The sequence below is a fragment of the Vigna angularis genome, chromosome 1, assembly GCF_016808095.1.
Source record: "Vigna angularis cultivar LongXiaoDou No.4 chromosome 1, ASM1680809v1, whole genome shotgun sequence".
NCBI lineage: Eukaryota > Viridiplantae > Streptophyta > Magnoliopsida > Fabales > Fabaceae > Vigna > Vigna angularis.
The window spans coordinates 24,128,864-24,154,378 of record NC_068970.1 but is presented as its reverse complement, the minus strand read 5'-3'; the positions used below and the strand labels follow the sequence as shown (position 1 = coordinate 24,154,378).

The 25,515-nt window shown below is 32.9% G+C and overlaps 2 protein-coding genes across 5 annotated transcripts; both read right to left on the bottom strand.

Annotated features, from left to right (window-relative positions):
• Positions 1–11,254: 11,254 nt before the first annotated feature.
• On the bottom strand, positions 11,255–13,329 carry LOC108341754 (protein CNGC15c-like). Its single transcript, XM_017579404.2, has 3 exons — positions 13,256–13,329; positions 11,693–12,227; positions 11,255–11,600 (listed from the first exon to the last, which is right to left on the bottom strand). Exons 1-3 carry the CDS (start codon positions 13,327–13,329, stop codon positions 11,358–11,360), a joined length of 852 nt encoding a protein of 283 aa, XP_017434893.2. The 3' UTR covers positions 11,255–11,357.
• Positions 13,330–15,542: 2,213 nt separating this feature from the next.
• Positions 15,543–22,347, bottom strand: LOC108346345 (probable apyrase 7). Of its 4 annotated transcripts, none has more exons than XM_017585424.2 (3): positions 20,136–22,273; positions 16,449–16,779; positions 15,543–16,008 (listed from the first exon to the last, which is right to left on the bottom strand). In XM_017585424.2, exons 1-2 carry the CDS (start codon positions 21,952–21,954, stop codon positions 16,472–16,474), a joined length of 2,127 nt encoding a protein of 708 aa, XP_017440913.1. In that variant the 5' UTR covers positions 21,955–22,273; the 3' UTR covers positions 15,543–16,008; positions 16,449–16,471. The 4 variants fall into 4 exon arrangements, with proteins under 4 accessions (XP_017440913.1, XP_017440905.1, XP_052732712.1 ...); XM_017585416.2 differs by having other exon boundaries at positions 15,543–16,016; positions 20,136–22,272; XM_052876754.1 differs by lacking the exon at positions 15,543–16,008 and adding an exon at positions 19,267–19,318 and having other exon boundaries at positions 16,642–16,779; positions 20,136–22,277.
• Between the last annotated feature and the right edge of the window lie 3,168 nt (positions 22,348–25,515).

Genomic DNA, 25,515 nt, shown 5'->3' with positions numbered 1-25,515 from the left:
ACTAAAGAATATTATTAAGAAAAAGTCAACATAGAATGAATACTTGACCTGTACCAAAGAGAAATAGACAAAAAATGGTTAACTTAGATGCTTACTCGATATGAAAAACAACATCTCGAACCTAACGCCTTTCTATTTTGTGGTTGCTGGGTGCAACATTTTAAGAGACTATTTTGAGGTACAACTCCATAAGTAATATATACAATTTAATAAAAATTTCAACATCGTTATCATACTCCTCAAGTTTAAAAACAATATCACCAAAATGAGATATGATTACTTTCAAATATTTGGATTGTTAGAGATTCACTTCCTCTCATCCAAACATACTTTATTATCCGTAATAAAACCTATAAAAAAATATATATCTATTGGATAAAGATATAGTTTTATTTCTTGTTCTAAAATTTCCTCTCTTTAAATTCTATTTATTATATAATTCTAGAATTAATAGGATAGAAATATTTATTTTTTATTCATACTTAAAAGTAAACTAATTAGTGTTTCTTGGATTCGGTTTCTTTGTACATTTGACATATTACTGTTAACATTGTCAATCCATTTAGTTTTGCTGTTACTCGTACCTGTAAAAATATAACAATAAAACAAAATATATGAATACAATTCAATAAATGAATTATTTGACCAGCTCAATACAATACATTACAACTAAGAAAACTTTCTTATCAATGTACATGGTATGCTTCCTATTAATGAACAAAAAATGGTTTTTTTATGTTATTGATCAAATGAAAAACTATTCAAGTTTATAACCTTAAACTCTACAAGTAATTTAGTAAAATAATAGACAACTACCTCACATAATACTCACATACTAATACTAACAACAGTAAACTCCAAAACGTAGGTATTAGAGAAAACAATGCATTTAAAACATATCTTATTTAATTAAAATTAAAGTAAAGCTCTTAATACATTCGAGCTTGAATCCATTACTACTTTCGCTTTTTTTTTCTATTTGTCTAATACCTGATAACACAAGAAAGAGCAAAATGAATCTTTGAACAAAGAGAGCAAAAGAAGTCTGTAAGCATAGAGAGCAAGATTAGAACCGTGTGAGATTTGAACAGAGAGCAGAAGAACAGTGAAGAAGCACGAAGTATAAATTTAAATATTTGATAAAAAATCTTAACATATTATTATTAAACAATTTCAAACTTAATTTTTTTTACCTACTATTTAATTAAATTTTTTTATAATATATATACTTGTACACCAAGATTTTTAAGGTTTAATAATAGACAATTACTAAATTGTTAATATTTATTAAAATTTAAGAACTTTGACAAAATAATAAGTATTAAGAAAAAACGTGGTGGAATCCAAAGATTAGTATATATTTATTGTTTTTGAATAAAAAGTCATTTGATTAACCCAGTCTTTAAAAGAAAATAAGCTAAATTTTAGTTATTTAGCTTTTAGAGACCCGCAAAAATGATATAAAAATTATTATCAATATATAAATTTTTATAAATATATATAAAATAATATCTAAATTATTATAAATATATGAGCATACTTATGTTTTAAATTCATTATAGACTCGGTTAACATTTCATGAATTCCAATCATTTTTACTTAAATAAGTATGTTTTATTGTGTTATAAGGTATTAGACAAATAGAATAAAAAATAAAAATAATAATAGATTCTTAAAGTATTAAGAACTTTAATTTAATTAAATATGATATATTTTAAATGCGTTGTTTTCTCTTACGTGTACGGCTTTACTATTAGTATTAATATTTTTTAATTAAGTATGTTTTTTAAAAATTTTGGGTATTAGACAAATAGAAAAAGAAATAAAACTAATAATAGATTCATGAAAGTATTAAAAACTTTAATTTAATTAAATAAGGTATATTTTAAATGCATTGTTTTTTCTCATACCCACGTTCAAGATATTACTGTTGGTATTAGTATTAGGCTACATTCAAGTAGAAAGATATGTAAAAACAAAAACTAATACTTCATGTTTTCATTTCACATCAAAAGGAAAATAATCATGTTGTTGCAATGAGAATGTTTGATGCAAGTGTTGCATAAATATTCTTTCAATACAAAGAAAGTAAAATATTCCTTCGTTACAAAAGATAAATTATTTATTACATGTTTATTCTACTTTTATATGAGAACACGCAAAAGTTTTTGACTTGTATCAAGCATTATGATTACGAAAACATGATTATTTTTTCCTTTTTCATATATATGAATTGAAAACATGACATCTTAGTTTTGGTTTTTACATCTTTCTTTCCATTAGTATGTAACCTAATAATAATACTCACAGTAAACTCCAAAACGGAGATACATATACAAGAAAAAACAATGCATTCAAAATATACATTATTTAATTAAATTAAAGTTTTTAATACCTTCACACTTGAATCCATTATTAGTTTTGTTTCTTTTTTTCTATTTCTCTAATACCTAGAAACACAAAAAAAACATACTGAGTTAAGTAATACTAATACTAACCGTAAACTCCTAAACGTGGGTATAAAAAAATACAATGTATTTAAAATATACCTTATTTAATTAAATTAAAGTTCTTAATACTTTCAAACGTGAATCATTATTACTTTTGTTTCTTTTTCTATTTGTCAAATACCTGAAAATACAAGAAAACATACTGAATTATATGAAAGTGATTGAGATTCATGAAATGGTAATCATACAAGTCTATAATGATTTTAAAACATAAAATATTATATATTTACAATAATTTAGATATAATTTTATATATATTTATAAAAATTTATATATTGATAATACTTTTTATATACTAACAATAGTTTTTATAATACTTTTGTTGAGTTCGAGCGTGAAACGTAGAAACAAAAAACTCAGAAAACCCAGAGAAGAAAGAACAGAAGAGAAAACACAGAGAGAAATGATCTGAATACTTTGAGAGTGAATTTCTCAATACTAAAACACAAAAGCTGGCTACAATATATAGCCAACTCAAGAAACATAAACAAAACAGAACGACCGAACGGTCGTTGGCAGTAGAGGCCGAACGTACAAAACCGAACTACATGACCGAACGATCACAAGAGAATGTTTGGTCACAAAAGACCTGAATAAGCCGAACGATCACAAAGAGACCGAGTGGTCTTAACCAAATACAAGTAATAGAAGAGTCTAATCTACAACTTTTATAGATGTTGCTAACAAATTTATCTAACCAACACTGTCACGGCTAAACTAAACAGTTCACAATCTATAAAGAAGTTGCATCCCAACCTTTAATTCAAGTTGTACTGTACGATTGTTCGGTCAGTCATGGATTGGACGGTCGTGACGACAAGCAATAAATTGGTCGGTTAGAATATAAACAAGATTAGTTGTAAAAAATAATTAAATTAACCCTAAGTCAAGTTTATAATTGGGTCAATCTTAATTAGAAGTTTATCACAAAAGTCTATAAACACAGGTTTGATATTTGGATAGTTGGTGACTTTTCACTATACATTTATTATTGAACTATTCAGACAAATACTAACTTAAATGTTAGAGTGCTTTCTACATGTGACACTTGAGCACACCAAATGTTGTGAGGATATTTTAAAAACTATTTATGACCTGAGCTAAAAGTAAAAAAACACTTTGTACTAAAAGACTTAACTTCAGTCACATAAACCGACACACAAGCCAAATATTTTGTCAAAGAAAACACAATCCTATCATATATTGGCTCCACTTACAAACTAGGAGCATAACTTCATAAACTAAAATAATTGACTTAGAATTGGTTAATAGAGATAAAAATAATGGTTAAGAACTATATTTAAAAATAGTTTGAGATATATGTAATAACCCATATCTCAAACACATTAACCATAATTTTGACGTCAATTAACCAATTCTTCTAATAAAAAAACTTATATTAGAACACTTCATGAAACAAGAAGGAACAAATAAATATTAACAAATGTTACAAGCTACCATTACTATAACAAATTTTCGAACTTGTTTACAATGACTATGGAATTATAGAATCACATGGCTCTAGGATGACTTAAAATTGGTTAATATATATATATATATATATATATATATATATATATATATATATATATTAAAAGTCTTTTAATGGATCAAATATTTCAAAGTATTTTAGAGATGTTTCGGTTGAAAGTGTTCAAGGTCGATCATCCTTTCTTGATCTGCTCTCTTTTAATCCTCCAATGTTCTCCGAGAACGCAATCCACTCCGATGGGTTGTTGACCTGTAAAAGACACTGTGACGCTCAAGTCAGATATGTTTCATAAAGATGTCACTATTTTATTAGGATAGAAAATGATATTTGTACCTGAACATCAATTATATATTTGAGTTTGATTGCCTAAAAATATACTGCACTAATATTAATCAATGAACTTGCCTGCCACAAGCCCTATAAATATATAATTGATGTCCAGGTACAAATATCATTTTCTATCCTAATAAAATAGTGACATCTTTATGAAACATATTTGACTTGAGAGTCAGAGTGTCTTCTGCAGGTCAACAACCCATCAGAGTGGATTGCATTCTCGGAGAAGATTGGACGATCGAAAGATAGCAGATCAAGAAAGGACGATCGACCATCGAACACTTTCAACCGAAACAAATATCGTATATTTGTAAAGCATAAGGCAATCTGACCCATTAATCCATGTTAACTCCGATTGGTATATTTCATATAGTACATAAGCCCTCCAAGCCCAAGCAAGCTCTTTATCGAAAGAGGTGCGCATGGATTATTATGAGTTTAAGAGAGGTTACTTACGTTGTATTTAGGGAGTCTATTTAAGTCTTCATTCCTTTCTGCACCAAGCGGTGGATTCTAAGATTTCGCCTTTGAAACTCCTTCAGCCCTGGGTCGAGGTAGATTCATTTTATAGAATCACCGAGGAGCGTTCGTGGTCGAGGTAGATTCGTTTTATAGAATCACCGAGGAGCTTTCCGTTCGTTCGTGATCCAGATTCGTTTCATAGAATCACCGAGGAGCTTTTTATCACTCCTCTTGTTCGTTGTCGAGGTAGATTCGTCTTATAGAATCACCGAGGAGCTTTCCGTCGTCCTTGGTCGAGGTAGATTCATTTTATAGAATCACCAAGGGGTGTGCTCTAGTTGGTCGAGTGGTCAGAAAAACATAGCCAATCAAATTAATATCAAAATAGTTTGGGTTATGAAGCCGAATGGCCGAGCAGGCGAGACTGTTCGGTCTTCGGTTGAACATTTGAAGGCCGAAAATGAAGAATTTGTGTTAAGGTGTGTCACAGATGAGTTGTAGGTGCTTTACTGCCTTGTGACCTGCAAAATAGATGAGGAAATTGACTATGATAATATAAATAAACACCGCTCGGGATACTTTGAACGAGGGTATAGGTGCCCAGGTTTTGCTTGCACAAGAGCCAAGCCATTGAAACCTGACAAGGTTGAACATAGGTGGTCCAACTGACCAAGCAGAAAGGGACTAAACCTTTCTGGCGAGATATTTTTACTCACAAAAAATATGAGTTAAACAAAATAAAGTAAAGGCTTCAATATTTTAAAATTTATAAACTATAATAAAAATTCATTGGAACCTAACAAGGTTGAACGTAGGGCCGAACCTTCTTATGCGGGATATTTTTACTCACAAAAATATGAGTTAAATAAAATGAACTAAGCACTTCAATATATTATAATTTATAAATTATAATAAAAAGTCATTGGAACCTGATAAGGTTGAACGTAGGACTGAACCTTTCTGTGCAGGATATTTTTACTCACAAAAATATGAGTTAAACAAGATAAAGTAAATGCTTCAATATTTTATAATTTATAAATTATAATAAAAAGTCATGGGAACCTGATAAGATTCAACTTAGGACTGATCCTTCCTATGCAGGATACTTTTACTCACAAAAATATGAGTTAAACAAGATAAAGTAAACATTTTAGTATATTATAATTTATAAATTATAATGAAAAGTCATTTGAAACTTGACAATGTTGAACGTAGGTCTGAACCTTCCTAAAAGTTCTCAAAACAAAATACATGTCTTTAAAATTGTTATGAAACTTTTTACTCTTGTTGCAAAACCTGGTATTGATTCGAAGTAGCAATGTCGAGACCGATTGCGCTTTTGGTTACTAGTGGTTTCGTGGGGATGCCGTTCGGCCCCATAGTGGGCGCCAAAATGTTTTGGTTGAAAGTGTTCAAGGGTCGGTCGTCCTTCCTTACTCTGCTCTCTTTCGATCCTCTAATCTCTCCGAGAACGCAATCCACTCCGATGGGTTGTTGACTTGCGAAGACACTCCGACGCTGAAGTCAGATATGTTTAATGGAGAGGTCACTATTTTATTATGATAGAAAAGATCCATGTACTTGGAGATCAATTGTATATTTATAGGGTTTGTGGCAGCCAAGTCCATTGATTAACCATTAGTGCGGTATATATTTAGGGAATCAAACCCAATAATCAATAATTAATATCGTATATTTATAAAGCGTAAAGCCATCTGACCCATTAATCCCTGCTAACTCCGATCAGTGTATTTCATACTGGACACTACGTAAAGACCCTGGAAGCAAACCGATAAAACAATACATATCCATAATATTAATCAGCAATATGAGATGTATTAACCCGATTTCAATTCTTCCCTCTTTTTTTATCATCCCATATGGATATAGTTAATCTAAAAAATTCGTTAGACTTCATTACTGTTGCATAGAAATATTGGAATTAGAGTGATCTAAATTTCATTTGTTTGATTTCGATTGGGCTCAATGATTGAATTGAATGAAACTGAAATCTCTTCTGGTGCTATATAGTATGTTTTTATCACACGTGTAAATATCAAATAAGGTTTATGTTTAATTATATTTTGTGAGTTACAACAGTGGCAATCTCTCCCTTCCTTGTGTCTTAGCAAAATAAAACAGGCCCAAGATATTTTCTGTTTTTTCTACTGCAGATCTAATGGTTCATACAATGAGATTATTGAAGTTTGTTGAGTTTGTATTGAATCATTTTAAAAGTTGTTAAAATTAGACAATACTTTTTAAGGGATTATACACAAACTCTTTTGTCACTTGTCTTGAAATGTTTTACATTTGCATTATGCTGTTAAAAGAACACAAGACAACAACCTAGTCAATTTCTGGGGTAGTATTAATTACCTATAACGGTGCGGTAGATGGATTTTCCTCCGACTTCGACGTATCGAGTGTTGTTGTTGTTCCTGCTGATTGTTAGGCGCTGCTGTTGCTCAACAACAAAAACCTAAAGAAATAAGGTTAATTTTTTTTAAAAAAAACGGCTGCACCTCTTCCCCAGTGTTGTTGCTGGACCACCTCTTCAACAGGCTGCAGTTCACAAAGAGCAAATCAACCAAGGATAGCAAAGTTAAATATGAAAAAAGAATAATAAAAAACACTAAAAATCATCAGAAGGTACCAATTCTAATGCTCCAATTTTGCTTTCGATACTTGATAGATCTATCTCTCCATCAAAATCAGTCTTTGAACCAAATGCCTCAAAGACAACACTTATTTCCAGCTCATGGTCAAAGGGGAACAATGTAACAGTTGTTTGGGACAGAAGGCCCAAAGAAATGGGTAAAATTTACTGTGTCTTTGTTAGTCTATATCCGAGCTTGTATCAATCATGGATAAACTGCAAAACCTTCAATTATTGGATATCCAAAAGCTATGCATTGTGCATTTGAGAGTGAAGATGAAGCCAAGGCTGCTATGCTTAATGCCCATTTTTTGCATAGTATGGTGTTCTCTCTTGCTTCGGACTCTAATAAACTAACAATAATATATTTTCATGTCTTCATATCTTTTGTCTTATTTGTAGGGTCTGGTTTGGTTTGGATAAAACATGTCTTGTAGAGCAAGGTATGTGTATTGAATCATGATTATCAAAAAAGCAACAACATCTTAAAATATCTATATGATCTTAATCATTTAGGAAATTGATGATGGGGAAGACGATAAAAATATTCATATAATTAATTTATTGTTATTGAAAAAGTTTAAATTCATTAAATTTTTGTTTCAACTCCATTAAAATAACTCACTCACTCCCCTACCCCTTAAAATATCTAGATGATCTTAATTATTTAGGAAATTTTAACTAGGCAAAAACTATCCATGAAAAATTGGTTTCTTCCTTGAAATTATGCATAAAAAACTCACTCACTCCCCTGCCAAAATTGATTTAAATGGATGTGTTGTTGTTTTGAATGTATGGATCTTTGAGTATTTATGCTCATCCAAGATGTCAAAGACAAAGAAATTCCTCTGGATGTTGCAGTGATTGAATAAAACTTACTTTGCGGACAAAGAGTTGAAGCAAAAATTTAATTTTGAACTTTTCCAACAACAATAAATTGTTGATACAAATATTTTTATCGACTTCCCAGTTAGCATCAAGCTAAACGGGTACTTTTCAGTTTATGCTGTTGTTTTTTCGATAACCCGTGATTCAACGCACATACCTTGCCACAATGCTAAGACTGATTCGACAAACAAAACAAAAGATATGAAGGCAAAAAAAATATTATATTGTTAGCCTATTAGAATCAAAATTAAGAGACAACACCATACTATATTTACCTTTCCAGATTCTATATTTGTTTTTTTTTGTGATGTGACCGTTATTAGGATTTCAATTATATCTATCATTAAAAATGAGAAGAGGGTTACTCCTTACACCACCACACATTGCTTCCTGTACCACCACAATTTTTTTAAATTCCAAAACTATCCTTTATATTTTAAAATATCCTACACCTCCTCCTTTTCTTGAACGGATGTCGACCTCCGTTGAAGAAAAAATTCTTCAACGGATGTGCCACATCCGTTTAGTTTTTTTTTTTCTAAGTTTTTAGTTTTTTTAAGTTTTTAAATTAATATATAAATATTATTTAATTTTTTTTAAAATTATTACTTAATTATTTATAAATTAATTTTACTTTATTTAATAAAATAATTATAATTAATTTAATTTATGTATTATTATTTTAAATAATAATTAAAATACTTTTTAAAAATTTATTAAAACAGATACGAATGTGGTGATATCCGTAAAGTTTTTTTCTTTTTAAAGTTTTTAGTTTTTTATTTTATTATATTTTAAATTGATATGTAAATATTATTTAATTTTTTTAAAATTATTATTTAATTAATTATAAATTTATTTTATTTTATTTAATAAAATAATAATTATTAATTTAATTTATGTATTATTATTATTTAAATAATAAAATAGTTTTTAAAAATTTATTAAAACAGATCTATGAAGTTTTTTCTTTTTAAATTTTTAGTTTTTAATTTATTATATTTTAAATTAATATATAAATATTATTTAATTAATTTAAAATTATTACTTAATTATTTATGAATTAATTTTATTTTATTTAATAAAATAATAATTATTAATTTAATTTATATATTATTATTTAAATAATAATCAAAATAGTTTTAAAAGTTTTATTAAAACGGATGTGGCAATCCGTTAACGGATGTCGCCACATCCGTTGAAGATTTTTTTTTTTTTAATAAAAATAATAAATTAATATATAAAATATGTGAACGGACGGATGTCAACATCCGTTAAAGGTGAAACGGATGTTGACATCCGTTTTAGAGAAGGGCAAAATTGGTATGGGGTGGTGTAGGGAGTATTCGGTGGTGGTGGAGGGAGCAACTGCCAAATGAGAAAGTAAAGTTCTATATAAAGTTAAAGATCATTAATCCATTATCTTAAGGTTTTGGTTAGAAGATAATGTTAATTTCTCATATGGTTCTTAGATTTCATAGCTGTTGTATCTTCTTAATGAACCTCATCTTTGATAGATCCAATAACCATCATGCTTAACAAAGTCAAATTAATAATAAAAATGAAATTAGAACAATAACTGAATCATTCAATTAAGATATCCATACTACGCAAAATATGGACATTAAGCATAGCAGCCTTGGCCTCATCTTCACTCTCAAATACACAGTACACATCTCTAGGATATCCAATAATTGAATGTTTGCAATTTATTTATGATTGATACAGTTCTGGTCCGGACATCGACCAACAAAGACAATGATTTTTTCCCATTTCCTGAGTCCTTTGTCCCAAACAACTGTCATAGTAGTTTAGTACTATATTAGGATGAAAAAAATAATAATGTAACAAAATAATAGAAAATGGGCATTAAGCATATCAGAAATGTTGTTTGCAGTTTTGTACTATGTACTTTATTTTGAAAATTAATAATAATAATAATAATAATGTAGAAAAATTTATAATCTATCTCGCATAAAGGCCCGTACTATCATGAATGGTAAGGACTCCAAATGAGGTGTATTATTCAACTATCATAAATGAATCCAAGTGAAGGCACAATTCCTAAAGAGTTACAACTCCTAACTAAAAAAAATGATAGCCACTTTCTTGGTTATAGTTTTTGCATTCTGAAATGGTATTCTCTTTAAGCAACAAAATAATGAAAATGAAAAAGCCTTACAACCAATAAATTTAACCAACAAATTTCACCAAGAAACACGAATCCAGCAAAAAAAAAAAGTGTATAAGAAGCTCAAAGGAAACAGATTGAAATGGAAATAGAAATAACAACTACTAGCGGGAGAAGATAATCCCGGTTAACAATGAAAATAAAATATACACTACAAAAAAGAAGGACATTACCGAAGGCCACAATCCCTCGGAAACCACCATAAGCCGTCGATAGTGACCTTTTACCGACGGCTTATCGACGGCCAAATGACCGTCGATAAATTCCTTGTCGCTAACATTTACCGACGGCCTTTGCCCCTTGGTAATTATCGAAGGGCAAAAGCCTTCGGTAATTACCGAAGAGCTGAAAAAAAAAGTATAAACTCAATCTAGAACCATGAACTGGGATTGAAGATTTCTATCAACAGAGTTCTAAGAATGAAACATATGAGAATTCTGAGCAAAACGTATGAAGCACAAACTGGTCATATACCCTCCAAGTAATTAACAATGATTTTGGATGATACAAAGCAGATTGTGGTCCTATGTTGCGGCATTATTGGCAAGATTGCTCCATATCACAGACACTCCTCCAGCAGGCTTCTTGTCTTTCAATTGATAGAAGGTACCAGCTAGCTCCTAAAACCTTCAACCAAAACAAAATGAATATTAGTAAAGTATGCTAAATTTTCTTTATTGATATCATTGATGTCATAATCTTGTAAATGTAAAACTAGATTTTCCTCAACAAAAATGTTAAGAAAATTGTAAAGAATAAAAAGGAAAAGGCTGGCACATATACAGTGGGAGTGGTAAGGTGAATTTGCTTGAGCAACAATCAAGGAAATGCAAGTTTCAATATACTCACATGGCTAGCCAACATGTACAGAACCAAGTTGTAAACAACCCCTGCCCATGCTGTTTCTGTCACAACTCCCGTAGCTTTTACAATTTGGGATGAAAGTGGAAAAATCAGAAACAACCTTGGTAAATATTGGAAAATGATGATAAAGCGAAGCACATTCTTTGTGTTTGCCATGGTTGAACCTCCGAGATTGGGGATCACAATCCAAATTAACACCTGTGGCAAACATAACAACATCAATTTTACCTATCAAGTCAAAGAAACACCTTAGCTTTCATCAAGATAAAGGAAAAAGTATAGTAATTTACCTGAGGAAGAGGCAATGCAGCAATGAAGTCTAGACCAAAACCCTTTCTCAGGTACCTAGTAGCTATCTTGGTAGTGCCTATGACAAGTTCTCCCCTCCCAAATACCCGAGAAGAAGGAGCAACATAAGCTGTTCGAAACTTCATGAGAATCTGAATCATGTAAAACACATCTGCCATTGATCTTATCATTATGAGGAAAACTTCAAGTGCTGTTCCAATATCAATGCACACTTCATCTCGAACTAATGGCAAATAAAAGAACAGAGGGTCCACAAACAAAGAAACTAGACATACTACCAAGAAAATTTTGTTCCATCGGTGAATGGTTTGTCCCCGGGGATCTAATAGTGTTTTTTTTCTAACTCTCTCGTAATCCTCTGAGAATACTCTCGACAATACTCTAGCCTTCAAGAACTTCCTTGTTTCCGTTAGACCCTTTTTACCCCTTATCTCAGCTAATCGTGTTCCATTGTTCCTGATTCCCTTGCCACTATTTGCAGTCGGCAATTTTACCAATTCAGGGTCATCTTGAAATCTGTAAAGTGAAACTTTACATTAGAGGCTAATAGTATAGATTATGAAAATCACTTTGAAAGACAACAGCAATTATTAGATATATATGTGAATTATGTGTATTTAAGAGTAAGGATTTTGTGTGAAGTGAATTTGTTCGTACAACAAATAGGTAAGGACAAGTTCATATTTGAGTTGCATTTTTAGCCTCAATCACTTAGTTTAATTGATGAAAACTGAGATTAAATGACAAATGAAACAAACAACATGACTGAGACATGACAAAATATGATTTCCAATATTAAAAGACTCAATCAGAGCATTGCACCGAATAAAATGAAAATTACAATGACTCAAGCAACAGAACATTCAAACTTGGAGACCTAACACAGAAATGCAGATTCAAGAACAAACAAACAGATTGAATCTCATTCAAACCTTTAATCAAACAGTTCATGAGCAACATTAACCATAACACTCAAGACAATGCACAAAACAGAGGATTAAACCATAAGACAGTACAAACGAATAAAGAACAACGTGGAAGCTAAACGAAACTAAACGCATAAAATCAAAACAAGACAAAAACAAAGCAAATAAAGACAAAACGAAATGAAGATGACATAAACAGAAACACAAAACCAAAAACAAAGACTCGAAAGACTTATCTCCTGAAGATGCGCCTTAACCTAGGCTCTGAAATAGCATGGCGCTCCGAGGAGAAGACGGAACTTGAGCGATTTGGACTCCTCGAGGCATCCTTAAGGTTGATTCGCAGGGGAAAGAAGTAGAGAAACAGAAAACCCAAGGCGCCAAGGGAAAAACCCTAATTGGTGGAGGAAACCTTAAATGTACCGATTAATCAGTGAGAAATAGTGTTTAATCGGTGGGAAGTGAAGATTAAACGGTGAGAGGAGGTTTAATCAGACAAAAATGGCGAAAAAGGTGTAAGGAGGCAGAAACCCTAACTATAGGCATGGCAGTCGCGCGACACAATGCTCTAAAGGGATGCAAACAATTTCTTTTTTTAGCCCCAATCGAGCCTCTTACCGAAGGCCACACCCCCTCGCTAAACTCTTCTTTGTTGTCCGTAATGCTATTTCACCATGGCCTTCGGTAATCATCTATCTGACCGTCGGTAACGCACTTTTACCGAAGGCCAAGAGGCCGTCCATAAAAACCCTTCGGTAATAATTCAATTTCTTGTAGTGATACCAGCACACGAACCCAAAAAAGGTTTGTCGTTGGTGTAGTGATCGACGATTTCGAAAAGAGAAGGTAAGGTTTGCTTTTAAAGAAAAGGTAACCTATACGACTAACAGTTTTGGAGAGAAAAAGTAAACTAATATTTTTTAAAAGAAAAAGTAATCGTGTATGACTAACCGTTTCTCAAAAAGAAAAGATAGATAATTGACTACTAACATTTATTGAAAGAAAAAGGTAACCGTGCATGACTATCCATTTTGAAAAGAAAAGACAATCATGCACGACTATCAATTTTAGAAAGTAAAGATAACCGTGCATGACTAATAGTTTCGAAAAGAAAAGATAACTATACACAACTAACATTTTTGAAAAAAAAAGGTAATCGTGCACGACTATCAATTTCGGAAAGAAAAAGTAAGAGGTAACCATATACAACTAACAATTTCGGAAAGAAAAGATAATCGCTTACGACTAACATTTTTAGAAAGAAAAAATAATTGTACATGACTAACAGTTTCAAAAAGAAAAGATAATCGACGACTAATATTTTTGGAAAGAAAAGGTAATCGTGCATGACTATCAGTTTCAAAAAGAAAAGATAATCATGCACGACTATCAGTTTCAGAAAGAAAAGGTAACTATGCACGACTATCAGTTTCAGAAAGTAAAGATAATCGTACACGACTAACAATTTCAGAAAGAAAAGATAACCGTACATGACTAACAGTTTCAGAAAGAAAAGATAACCATGTACAACTAACATTTTTGAAAAGAAGAAAAGGTAACCATGCATGACTATCAATATAGGAAAGAAAAAGTATTAACAGTTTCGAAAAGAAAAGATGATCGTATACAACTAACATTTTTTAAAAGAAAAGATAAATATACACATCTATCAGTTATGGAAAGAAAAAGTAACCATGCAATTAAGAGTTTTAGAAGAAAAATAACCATGCATGACTAACAGTTTCGAACAAAAAAGACAAAGGAAGATCTTTTTACTCTAGACAAATATTTCAAAGTATTTTAGAGATATTTTACTCTCGACAGTTCTTAAAAAGTCTTAAAGAGAGCCGTATCTATAGAATAATATACATTCATACCGTTAATCAGGAGTATGAGATGTATTAACCTAATTTTAATTTTGTATTAACCACTATTGTTTTGGAAATTTTCAAGTTTAAACTAAACACCAAATCAAAATAATTGACTTAGAATTCATATTAAAGGATTTAAATAATTTTAAAGATCTATTACTCTCGACACCACATATTAGACACCTTAAAGCCAATCAGATTTATAGAATAATACATAATTAGACAGTTGTATTGTATTAACCAATAGTTGGACATGTATTAACCAGGTTCTTAATCTGTATTAACCACTTATAAATAAATTGTTTTGAAAATTTTCAAGTTTAAAATAAATCCTAAACCCTAAGTAAAAAATAATTGACTTAGAATCGGTTAATGGAGGTCAAAAGAATGGTTAAGAACTATATTTAAAAATATTCTGATATATATGTAATAACCACCATCTCATAGGCAGGAATAAAGAAATATTAGCCAGTGCTACAAGCTACAATTACATTTTAGAATTAGAATTTACCGACAATATAGCTTTTTCTCACTTATCTAAATATGAATTATCATAGATAATTAGATTATAATTTTTTGTACGTGGTTAGCATAAATTATAATTCGGTAGGAGTGTAGATTTATTCTGTTGCCAAGCTCATTTGAATGGTTCTAGGAACTAAATTTTTTTGTAATTTCCTGCAGGTCTTGCAGTCAAACTCGAGTCATATATTGTATAATACAAAATTTCTATAAATTGTCAATGCATTAAAATCAAAGTCATAATAATTACATTTTTCACTACGAATTTTACTAAGTTGAAGATGAATAAACAATATTCTGAATGTAAAACAATTTCAAAATCATTGACAAAGATAGAGTTCTCTATCAATAAAATCGATGCTATTTATTTTGGGATCCGAACATCTATAGTAATTCTAAACGTAATGAATGCTGTTTGCTGTATAAATATTCAAGCTGAACGCTTTGCTTCATTGGAAAGTAGCATAACGTCTTTAGGAAGAAAAAGGAGTAAGTAGGTTGCAAAGTAAAACTGGATTCAATAGCTTATTTAACATATAAGATGTGAGCATTGTACTATATTACAACTTTTCTAAGAGATTTAACTTTTAGAGCTTTCCAGTCACAAGTCCCCTTTGAAGCATGGGAAGATTCTCTGTAGTAATGGAGGTTTATTACTCTAAAAAATGGTACGAAAATAGTCACAAATGAATTGATCTCAGCAGTTTGAAGATATTCTCTCTGCCACAGTTTGATGCTTCATTCATAATCAAAAGGCTTATGGTACCGGAAAACTGTACAGTGACAGTAGAACATGGATCCTCAGTAGCCACTAAAGGAGAGTGGTTAGGAATGATGGAATCAGAACTTGTTTGTTGTGCTATGCATCTCGTGGAAGATATCAGTTTAGAAGTATGATCCAGAAGATGTAAATTAGAATGGAATTAAACAATCTTGCCAACTCTTCTTTAGCCCCCTTGATCATCTCCATGACAAAAACTGAAATGCTGGGACATGTATCAATGTTTTACAATTTGCATGGAATTGTGAAGAAGTATCATTACAGATGACAATTAACAAGATGTTCAGGCAATGCCCAGAAAATTTTCATGTTGAGCAGTCCAATTTAATTGGCCTACTACTCGTGTCAAGCCATAAAATTTGTAGCTCATGAACAACAGCATTTACAAACATAAGAGAAATGCGTGGAAATCTTAATTAGTATTGTTAAGAAATTTGTATCAATAACTTCGAAAATATAGAAAGGACAATCAACAAAAAAGAATATGCGTGTGTGCTTTACTAGAATTTACCTATAACTATTCTTATGTTACAAAAAAGAATGCCTACGACGAATTGGTAAAGATAACCAAAAGGAAAAAATGTTTTGTTTTATATAAAAAACTGTAACTTTAAAGAAGATATCAGTGTAAGCATACCAAAGTTTTCAGAAGATCACCCCCTAAACCTTCACCATATGCGTCTCAGCCAATGAAGAATGCAGGTCTTCCCGAGATTGAGATCTCCTACTTTGCAGGCGCATCTGACTTCTGTGGGATGACCAGAATGCCCCTATACTACTGCTGTCAACCTGCAGCTGCCCTAAATTGTTTGAAGAATAACTATGCAAGAAACTACCAGCTGATGGATGAAAGGGAGACTCCATCAGCTGGATGTTGCCACTGTTATCACCAAGACCCTGTCCCAGGCTAAACGATCTACCCTGTGAACCTGCGGCTCTTGGGCTGAGTGGGGTCTTTATTCTATCCCCTGCAATACCATAGGTACATACAATGACTTCAAAGCTCGCTCAATCACAAAGAATTTTCACCAACAGAGTACACAGGCTACACAAAGACATTCAAAATATCCAAAAGCAGAAACTCAACAATCATTTGTAAAGAATCTGAAACCTAGCTCAGTATCTGTGGAAGTACATGATGCACGTTTGTGACAATTGCAAATGCTACATAACTAGAACATATAGTAATATAAATTACAGTTTTTCAATTAATATCATTTACGGAGGGACTGTTCAGTACATCAGTTCATAACCATAGCATCTACCAAAGATTCACTCTAAACATTAATAACACAGATTATTCACTCCAAAGATTCCCAAATCAACTTGCGAAGCATCATACTTTTCCCTATTATAATGACTCACAAAATAATACTAGTATACTACAGAGCATGCTCTCTTTTTTTTTTATGCTGACTTTATCAGAGTTAAAACAGTAAATTGATTTTTACATAATAACTGTCGTTGAAGTGTCTAGTTATGATTAAGCCTAGTATCCAAGTCATGTCCAAGCTGACAAGAAAAAGAAGTAATCATATGCATGTGCAGTGTCAACAAACAAGTGTCAGGGTGTTGGAAGCATTATGACACTCCAACATCTCATGGAGGAGCAAAGAAGCATCAACACCGACATGGCTAATGCGTAAAACATACAGCACCGAACATATATAGTATTTATAAATTCATTCAGAATTTAACTGAGAATATAAAAACAATACTAAAAAGGAACAAGAGATCATTTCACAATGTAACTCTTACAAAAAATTCCAAGATAAAAGATGAAACATGTCATAATATTTCATATAATAATGAGTCTCACAAAAATAAATGCATAGTGATAATATTTCTAGTTGTCCCAAAAATAAAAAGATCAAATCTAGATTTGGTGTCCTCCTTGATCATCATCTTTGAAAAACATAGCCTCTAGTTCCAGTTCATCAAGTGACAAATTAGCAGCTTCACAATTATACACAAGTTTCTAATGTTGTAGTATAACTTCATAAATACAATAAAAAGCATAAAAAGGAGTTGGCTTTATAACTAAAAAACAAACATTATTATTAGTGCCTTGTAGTAGAAAGCACAAGCAGGGGAATAAGCACAACGAATGACATGCTCCTGTTTTGACAAACCATCGGAGACTAAAAAACACTAAAAGATAAGAAGGAAACAAATCTTAAAGGCCACGACACAATAAGCCACACAGAGGATGTGGCACGAGTTGACAATGAAGCAAACAGCCACCAACAGCGCATTCACCAGAGAAGGAGGAGGGATGAAGGAGAAGAACATAACAAGAACAGAGCACTGCGAAACTGAGAAGAAGGATTTTGTCCCCAAATTGTTTCCTTTTTTTTACTTAATCAACACAATCTCAATGGAAAATAAGATAAGATTTTAAATTTAAGTTGACAAGTCAGAAAAAAATGGCATCGCTACAATGTCAGACAGTGTGACATGCCCTTCACATGCGGCATCAGTGTTTTTCAGGAATAGTTTACAGCGTACTCAACAAAATAAAAATGATCAGAGACTAGTGAGCAAATTGTCAACCACAAATCAGAACATAGCAGATCAGCAGACCTGCATGACAAGAGACGTGAATGCAGGCAGGTGCACAGAAGAGGGTGCCTGCGAGCACTTGGTGTGCCAGAAAAACACCAGGCATGACAAAAAAACTGCCATCGAGCAGTGGTCCAAGGGTTGCTTGTTTTTTGTATTGAACAGAAATCAGTGTTGGCTTTGAATGAGGAGGGTTTGAAAACCTATAGGAATCTTCAGATAAAATAAAAAAGAAACACCATGAAAGCATATGGACTGGAAAACTCAAAATAAGGGGCAAAGATGGCCTTTCATCCCTGTGCTCCAATAGTAGCTGCAATTTTTCATAATATTGGCAGCAAACGTGGACACACAACACAAAAACATGGGGTGATTAACTTCTTGTAGGGACAATCTAGAAAGGTTGGGGCAATGTTCTTCTCAGATAAGGGATGAAGATATTAAAAGTTCTTGAATTTGAGCTAGGCCTAACTCAACTCAAAAAGCTATCTCATAACAATCATACAAGAATTGTCCAAGCTATTGTAAACTATACTCTAGTCATATTTATAGTTGATGTAGGATATCAACACATATCTCACACTTAGGATTGACATTTGCAGAATGGATATTGTAGGATTGAATTTTTCTATATTGCCCAGGGAAAACCCAAAGGCCAGGAAGATTGCACTGGGAAAGCAGTGGGAACAGGTAGTTAGATTTCTTTTCTGGATAATTAAGCGTAGCTCATTATTGGATCCCGGCTCTAATATCATCTTGAATTCGACCTAAACCTAATTCAACCCCAAAAGCTAATTCATGAGGTGAGGATCGCCTAAGCCTTTATAAGTTCTACTTAGCCATATCTATGATCAATACAGAATTTCAAGGAAAGGTAATTTTGTTTCACATACCAGAACGCTAAGGTGCATAAAGCATAATTGGATTTGCATTACTCTATTTAACCTGAAAAGCAAGAAAACTTAACACAAATATCTATTCTTAACAGTCAATCATAAAGTGCAAACCCCATACACAAGATAATCATACCAAGAATCATATTGTGAAAATCTGATTAAGATAATTCATGCATAAAACAGATTTTGCTTCTACATGTTTAAGTTGCAGAAATTTCATGCTATTACATTAAATACATTCATGAAGTCATCAGAAATTATCAGTAGCGAAAAATGGGGTGTATAACCTAACAAGGAAGAATGCTACGAGATTCATCTATTTTGTTGCGTTTTCAACTAAGAATGTCGGCTTGTGTCAGAGAGAGGTCAGTGGCAAAACATGTCGAACACTCCGACACCTCAAGCAGGATGTCAGATTATTAAGAGAGAAAAAAGGCATTTTGGTCAAGAGACTGTGAATTTTCTCTTTACTGATACCAGATAAAAGAAGAGAATAATTAGCAAAAGGAATCAATAGGTTGTGGCTGTTCTGAAGAAACATTAATTGCTACCTTCTTTGACTTGTACCTGGATGGAATTCGTGCTTAAGAATGAAGGAAATGAGAACCCATAAAGGGTTCTCATTTGGATGGATATTATACGGACTGGATGTTCAAGAATGGAAGAAGAAGCAATGACCAAAGAAGGAAGAAGAAGAAGAAGAAGATGATCGTGGAACAGGTGTGAAGAAGAGAAAATGATCAAAGATTCAATGGGAAAATATTTATGAATGTGCTTGCTTCCATGTGTTTATTTGTATTGTAAGTGCAGAAAATGAATTTATTGGATCATCAAAAAATCATATATCAGTTGTGCAATTAGCTTACCAGAATTGATTGGACTCCACCGCCGAAACCGAAATGTAGATGGGATATTAAGGACAGATGCACTGGACCCACTGTTATGCCTGAAAAATGGAAGATATTGTCTCCGGAAAAATCTTGGCATCCAATTGACAACCCACGATAAAGCACAAAGCAGAAGAATAAACGAAAGTATCAAAATGGGAACAAGAAAAGGTATATTCATCTTCATCTGAAGCAAGCCTAAACCACGAAGGCCAAATCTAACAGAATACGCCTTCCCAGCTTCCAACAAAGCCACTCCAAGTGTCCAAGTGATACTTCCAGAACCAACAGTTATACTCTTATCAGTAATGTGCAAACCCTCTCTAAGCAATGATGCAATATACGGTGCCCGAAAGCAGTACTGCTCAATAAAGGGCTGAGGAGCAACACTATTCTTTGCAACATCCCATCTCTTCTCACAGAATTCCCTACCCTTCTCCAACACATCCTCAAGCGTGGCCTCTGCACTCAAGTTGAAAAATCTATACACCACAAAAAATCCAGAAATCACATAAAAGTGTCCCGTAGGGCGAGGCAAGTTATCACCAAGAGCACAGGGTTCAATCTCACAATCCAGCCCAGGACTAACATCACTCCATTCAGACAAATTCACAGCAACCTTCGCCAGCGCGCTACACTCCTGCCAATTCGGCACGCCAACAAGAGTCACCGCGGTCTTCAATCCTTCCTTCTTCCCTAACAAATTCTCATTCCCCTCAACCTTAGGACTCTCCCCTCCTTTCTCCAAAGCAGCACAATGCGAGCACGTGTAGCGCTCCTTGTATCCAGACTGCAAGCACGGATGCTTAACCTCCAGATTCCCCTTCACAGCATCCGCAACACTATACCCAAACTTCTTGAAAACACGCGCAACAGACTTATCAAAGGCCTCATTGAGGCCGTAACCAGCAAGAGAATAAGCAGTCAAATGATGGTTTACAGACCCAATCCTAACATACAAACTAGTCTCACTATTGAAATGCTGTTGATTATAACCCTCAAAAGTCACCTGCAGAGAAGAACCGCCCAAATCAAGAGCACCGTAGGTTTCCTTACGGGGCTCAACCCCGAGATTGCCACTGTCATAATTAAGCGCAATCCAGCCAAAGTAAGCTTCCTCAGTGCCGGAAATGATCTTCACCCAAGCCCTCCGACACACAAAAGGCGAACCTTTAAGCACGTTCCACGCATTATCGAGCAGCCACTTGGAGTCATCGAAGGGGAGTCTCCGGACCCCGGCGGTGGCGTAGAGGAACAAGGAAGTGGACCTGTGGGAAGCTTCTGGAATCTGCTTCTGCGCCCATTTTAGAAGCGGTTTGAGCGCGATTTTCAAACCGGTTACGTTGTGGACGAGTTTATCAAGGCCCGGTTCGGTCTCCATCCGGTCGTAGGCGCGGCCACTGGCGGGGTTCTTCCGGAGGCCGTCTTTTAGGGATTGGATGGCGATGGGGAAGTTGGTGGAGTGCGCTTGTTGGACTTGGGCCTTGTAGACGTAGACACGTGTCCCGGTGCTGCCGCAGTCGAGAACGACGTAGTATTTGGGGGAGGCTTGGTGGGAGTAGAAGTGGTAGAGAAGGAAAAGGATGAGGAGGAGGAAGGCAATGATCGCGATCGGGACGAGGCATTTGCGGCGACCCGGGTTGGGGAGCTGAAGCGGTTTGGTCTTGGAGAAACTTGCGTTGATGGGGTCTCGGAGAAGGCCATGTTCGGGGTCGATGTTACGGTAGGAAGATAGATCCTGAAGGGAGGAAGAGATTCGAAGGTTGTTCTTGGCGCCCTGGAGTTTGGCAAAGACCATGTCTCTGAGACGGTGTTGGATTGGATCTGGTTGGGTCGGGTTTGGGTTATTGGTGCATGGTGGTTGAGTTGAATGAGATCGGAGTGAAGAATTAGTTGTGTCGGGTAGTGTCAGTTTGAAGATTAAACTGCAGTGAAGACGGAAATAGAATATACGCAGATCTCTCTGCACAGAACTGCGTCGTTGGTGAGTGCAAAACACACACCACAACAACCGAAACCGGTTTTTTCTTCCTCTTTCTTTTCTTAGTTTTGGCGTTTCCTTTACTTCTTGGGCCCTATGGGCTTAACTGCCAAGGCCCATTTGTGTGATCCATTGTATGGCAGTGCTCTTCTCTTCTCATCTGATAGTTTAGATGACAAAAATGGTGGTTTGTTCTTATATTGGTATCGTATAAGTTGAAGTTCTGATAACTATGTTGTATTTATTGTGTTGATTAAGTTTTTGATGTCGATGTTGAAACAACTTGTTTTGCTTTTTGTGGGCATTTTTGGTCTGAAATTAAGGATATTTATGTATGTATATGAAGCTTAAAGCAGACTGAGAAGACCGAGTCAAAGCATTAGTATGTGAAAGAGTAAAACAACGTTTTGATCGTAGGTTTCAACCATTCAGACATCATTGCAATTCCAAGGGACTTTGGGTCTTTCGATAGTGACCTAAATACACCAATTGTAAGTTTATCATTTGGAATTTAAGATAAAACCATCCAAACGATAAAATCCATTTCCAATTTTTGCTCCTTCATTTATTTCCCTTTTTTTTTCGACTTTTTCATATTTTAATCAACACTATTTTGAACCAGAAATTATTTTACCTTATCCTTTTCGAGAATTACATTTCCTTTGTTTTTGGAAAATTTTATTCGAGATCTTAGGTGAAATGATAAATTTATATGGTCTATTTTTATTTCTGTTTTTTGTTTATTTTAAATAGCATTGTTGCTGAATTTTTTTTTTCTTTTGAGCTTTGTCATGTCTTAACAAACCATTCTTTTCCGTTGCAATGTTTTTAGTAAGATTTCTATATAATTTTATGATTAAATTGATATGTTTTTCTTTTGTGTTAATGGATTTCTTAATTTATTTATATTTTTTTAAGACTTTTCATATTTTATTTAATAGAGATACAGACAGGTAGAGTTGAGTTAAATTTGGAAAAACCCATTACTCAACTCAATAAAAAAAATTAAGATAACATTTGTTTCTACATTTTTTTTTCTATTAGATTTAATTTACCCTAACCCAACTCACCTCTGTTCAAATTAAATTGGATTAGGTCAATTAGGTCACAAATTTTGAAATTTTATTTCGCTAAAATTTATAACTTCAAAACATTTTTACATTTCTTAATTATTTGGTATTTGAATAATTGAATATTTTAAAACAGACATTTTGTCAATAAAATAATAGAGTAAATTGAATAATGGTTATATCATGATTTTTATTAATATTAATATTATTTTTATCAGATCAGGGTGAATTTCTAGTTTACAATACAAAATATGTTATCAAACTCTTGAGAAATTGGATTAGGTTACATTTGATATAATAGTAAAGAAATAACATCTTTCAAACTATATTTTAATTTTCATAAATAATTTTGTTTTCAATTTGTCGTAACTTTGAAATATAATTTCAAAACCTTGTTTTCAAATCTTTCTATCTAGATATTTAAAAGGAAATAAAGTAAAAACGATACGATGTTTTGATAATTACTTTCGAAAATGCAAATAAAAACATGAAATGTTTCTTTTCTCTATTTTCCAGTGAGAAAATACAAATACAATAAAAAAATCAATCGTATTTGAAAATAATAAGACAATAATGAAAGAAGGCATGTATAGGAAAAAGTGGCAAATTAATAATTATAAGTTACCATTTTGATATCGTGTTTTGTCCTAATTTTTTCTATTTGAAAGTTTGTTGAAACATTATATTTGGTAATGGTTTTATTTTGTTTAATTTAGTTGTACTATTTGGTCCCCGATGATTCGACAATCACCAAATTAATCATTAATGAAGTGTTTAGAAAAGTTTAATAATTAGTGTAGGTCCATTAAAGTAAAATACTCATTAAAATGTTATAAATATGTGATACTTTATTTATATTTATTAGATATTAAGCTTAAATATGTTTTTTTTTATTAAAAATAATAATTTTTTAAAATTTATTTAAGTTTTTAAATACATTTCTTAAATAATACTAAAAAAATATCAAAAATTAATTTAAAATCATAAAATACGTTTAAAACATTAAATAAATTTAACTTTGATTAAAAAAACTAAATTTATATAACTTTCTCTCAAACCAAATGTTGTTTCTTCGTGCATCTTATCATATTTTTTTCTTCCTTGTAATTTTCAAATTTTACTTTCCGGAACATACTGAACCAATTTCAGAAATATTTTTACAAAAAACACTCAAGTTTGGAAATATCACCACCCATGTCTATTTCGGATCAAAGTTTCCGGAAGTCTATATTTTGTGATGAGGTGCATAAAGAAATTAAGAAGAAAGTGCCAACAAAATGTGTATAAAGTACATTTCTTTTGTATGGATGAAAAGAAAAGGGTTAAATATGTTTTTAGTTCCTTAAGTATCATACGGTTTTGGGTTTAGTTCCTATTCGAAACTTTGATGGCTTTTAGTCCTCATAGTTTTGAAACTCTTACTATTAGTCCTTCAAAATGAACAGCGTTAACTTTTATGTGATGTGACAAACGGCAAGGACACTCTTATGCCAACTTCCATTTTCACTCTCTACTATGTTGGTTGTTTAATTTTTGAAATGAGATTAAATATGTTTAATTTGGAGGGATCGAGCTCTGGATCATCAAAGGGGAGAGAAAACCAATCAAGAGATTGAGGAGGTAGATTCCGAGACCGTAAGAGACAACGTAAAACCCCTGCACGTAAATAATACGCAAGACGTAGATGGATGCCATGACCAATGTCCCAATCCATCTGTAGGCGGAATGAGGGGTAGATTTGTCGAGATGGTACTGAAACAGCTTAGAGAACTCCTGCAAATATTGCTTCACCGGCGCAGACGACGGAGCAGCGCCACCGCCACTGCCACTTCCCTGCATTCCAACGGATTCTGACGCTTCAAATTTAGAATCCCAACAAACGAAAGCAATCGTTCACTGTTAATGTTATTTATCAAGGCTTAGGAAATAAGGGGAAAGGAGATCTGGGAGGGTGGTGAGGTTCACGTTTCTATAATTGTTTCCAAAATGAAATAATAAAAAAATAAGGGTTTTCTGATGTTGAGATTATGAGTATTGCCTCTACCTTGACCGAGAATTCATGGACGGAATTTTCCGAGACTAATTCCGCAGCACCAAACCCTATATCCCCAATCCTTATATTCACACGAAGAAGAGCAAAACAAAACCTATCAACTTATCTCCTCAAGAAGACGACCTTCAGATGTACCTCCTCAACTTTCTTTGCCCCCAACTGGAATGATGAAGAAGAATCCAACTTCTTAAAATTTCATTTATAAGAGATGACGAAGTAAGGTTCCTCCAAATGAAACATACTTAATCTCATTTC

Coding starts and splice junctions, on each gene's coding strand:
- LOC108341754 (XM_017579404.2), bottom strand. CDS start 13,329: ATGATTACCGAAGGCCATGGTGAAATAGCATTACGGACAACAAAGAAG. Junction 12,228..13,255: donor GCGAGGGGGTGTGGCCTTCG/GTAAGAGGCTCG, acceptor TTCACTTTACAG/ATTTCAAGATGACCCTGAAT. Junction 11,601..11,692: donor CTGCATTGCCTCTTCCTCAG/GTAAATTACTAT, acceptor TGTTTGCCACAG/GTGTTAATTTGGATTGTGAT.
- LOC108346345 (XM_052876752.1), bottom strand. CDS start 21,954: ATGGTCTTTGCCAAACTCCAGGGCGCCAAGAACAACCTTCGAATCTCT. Junction 16,780..20,135: donor GTGGAGTCCAATCAATTCTG/GTAAGCTAATTG, acceptor ATGGTATTGCAG/GGGATAGAATAAAGACCCCA.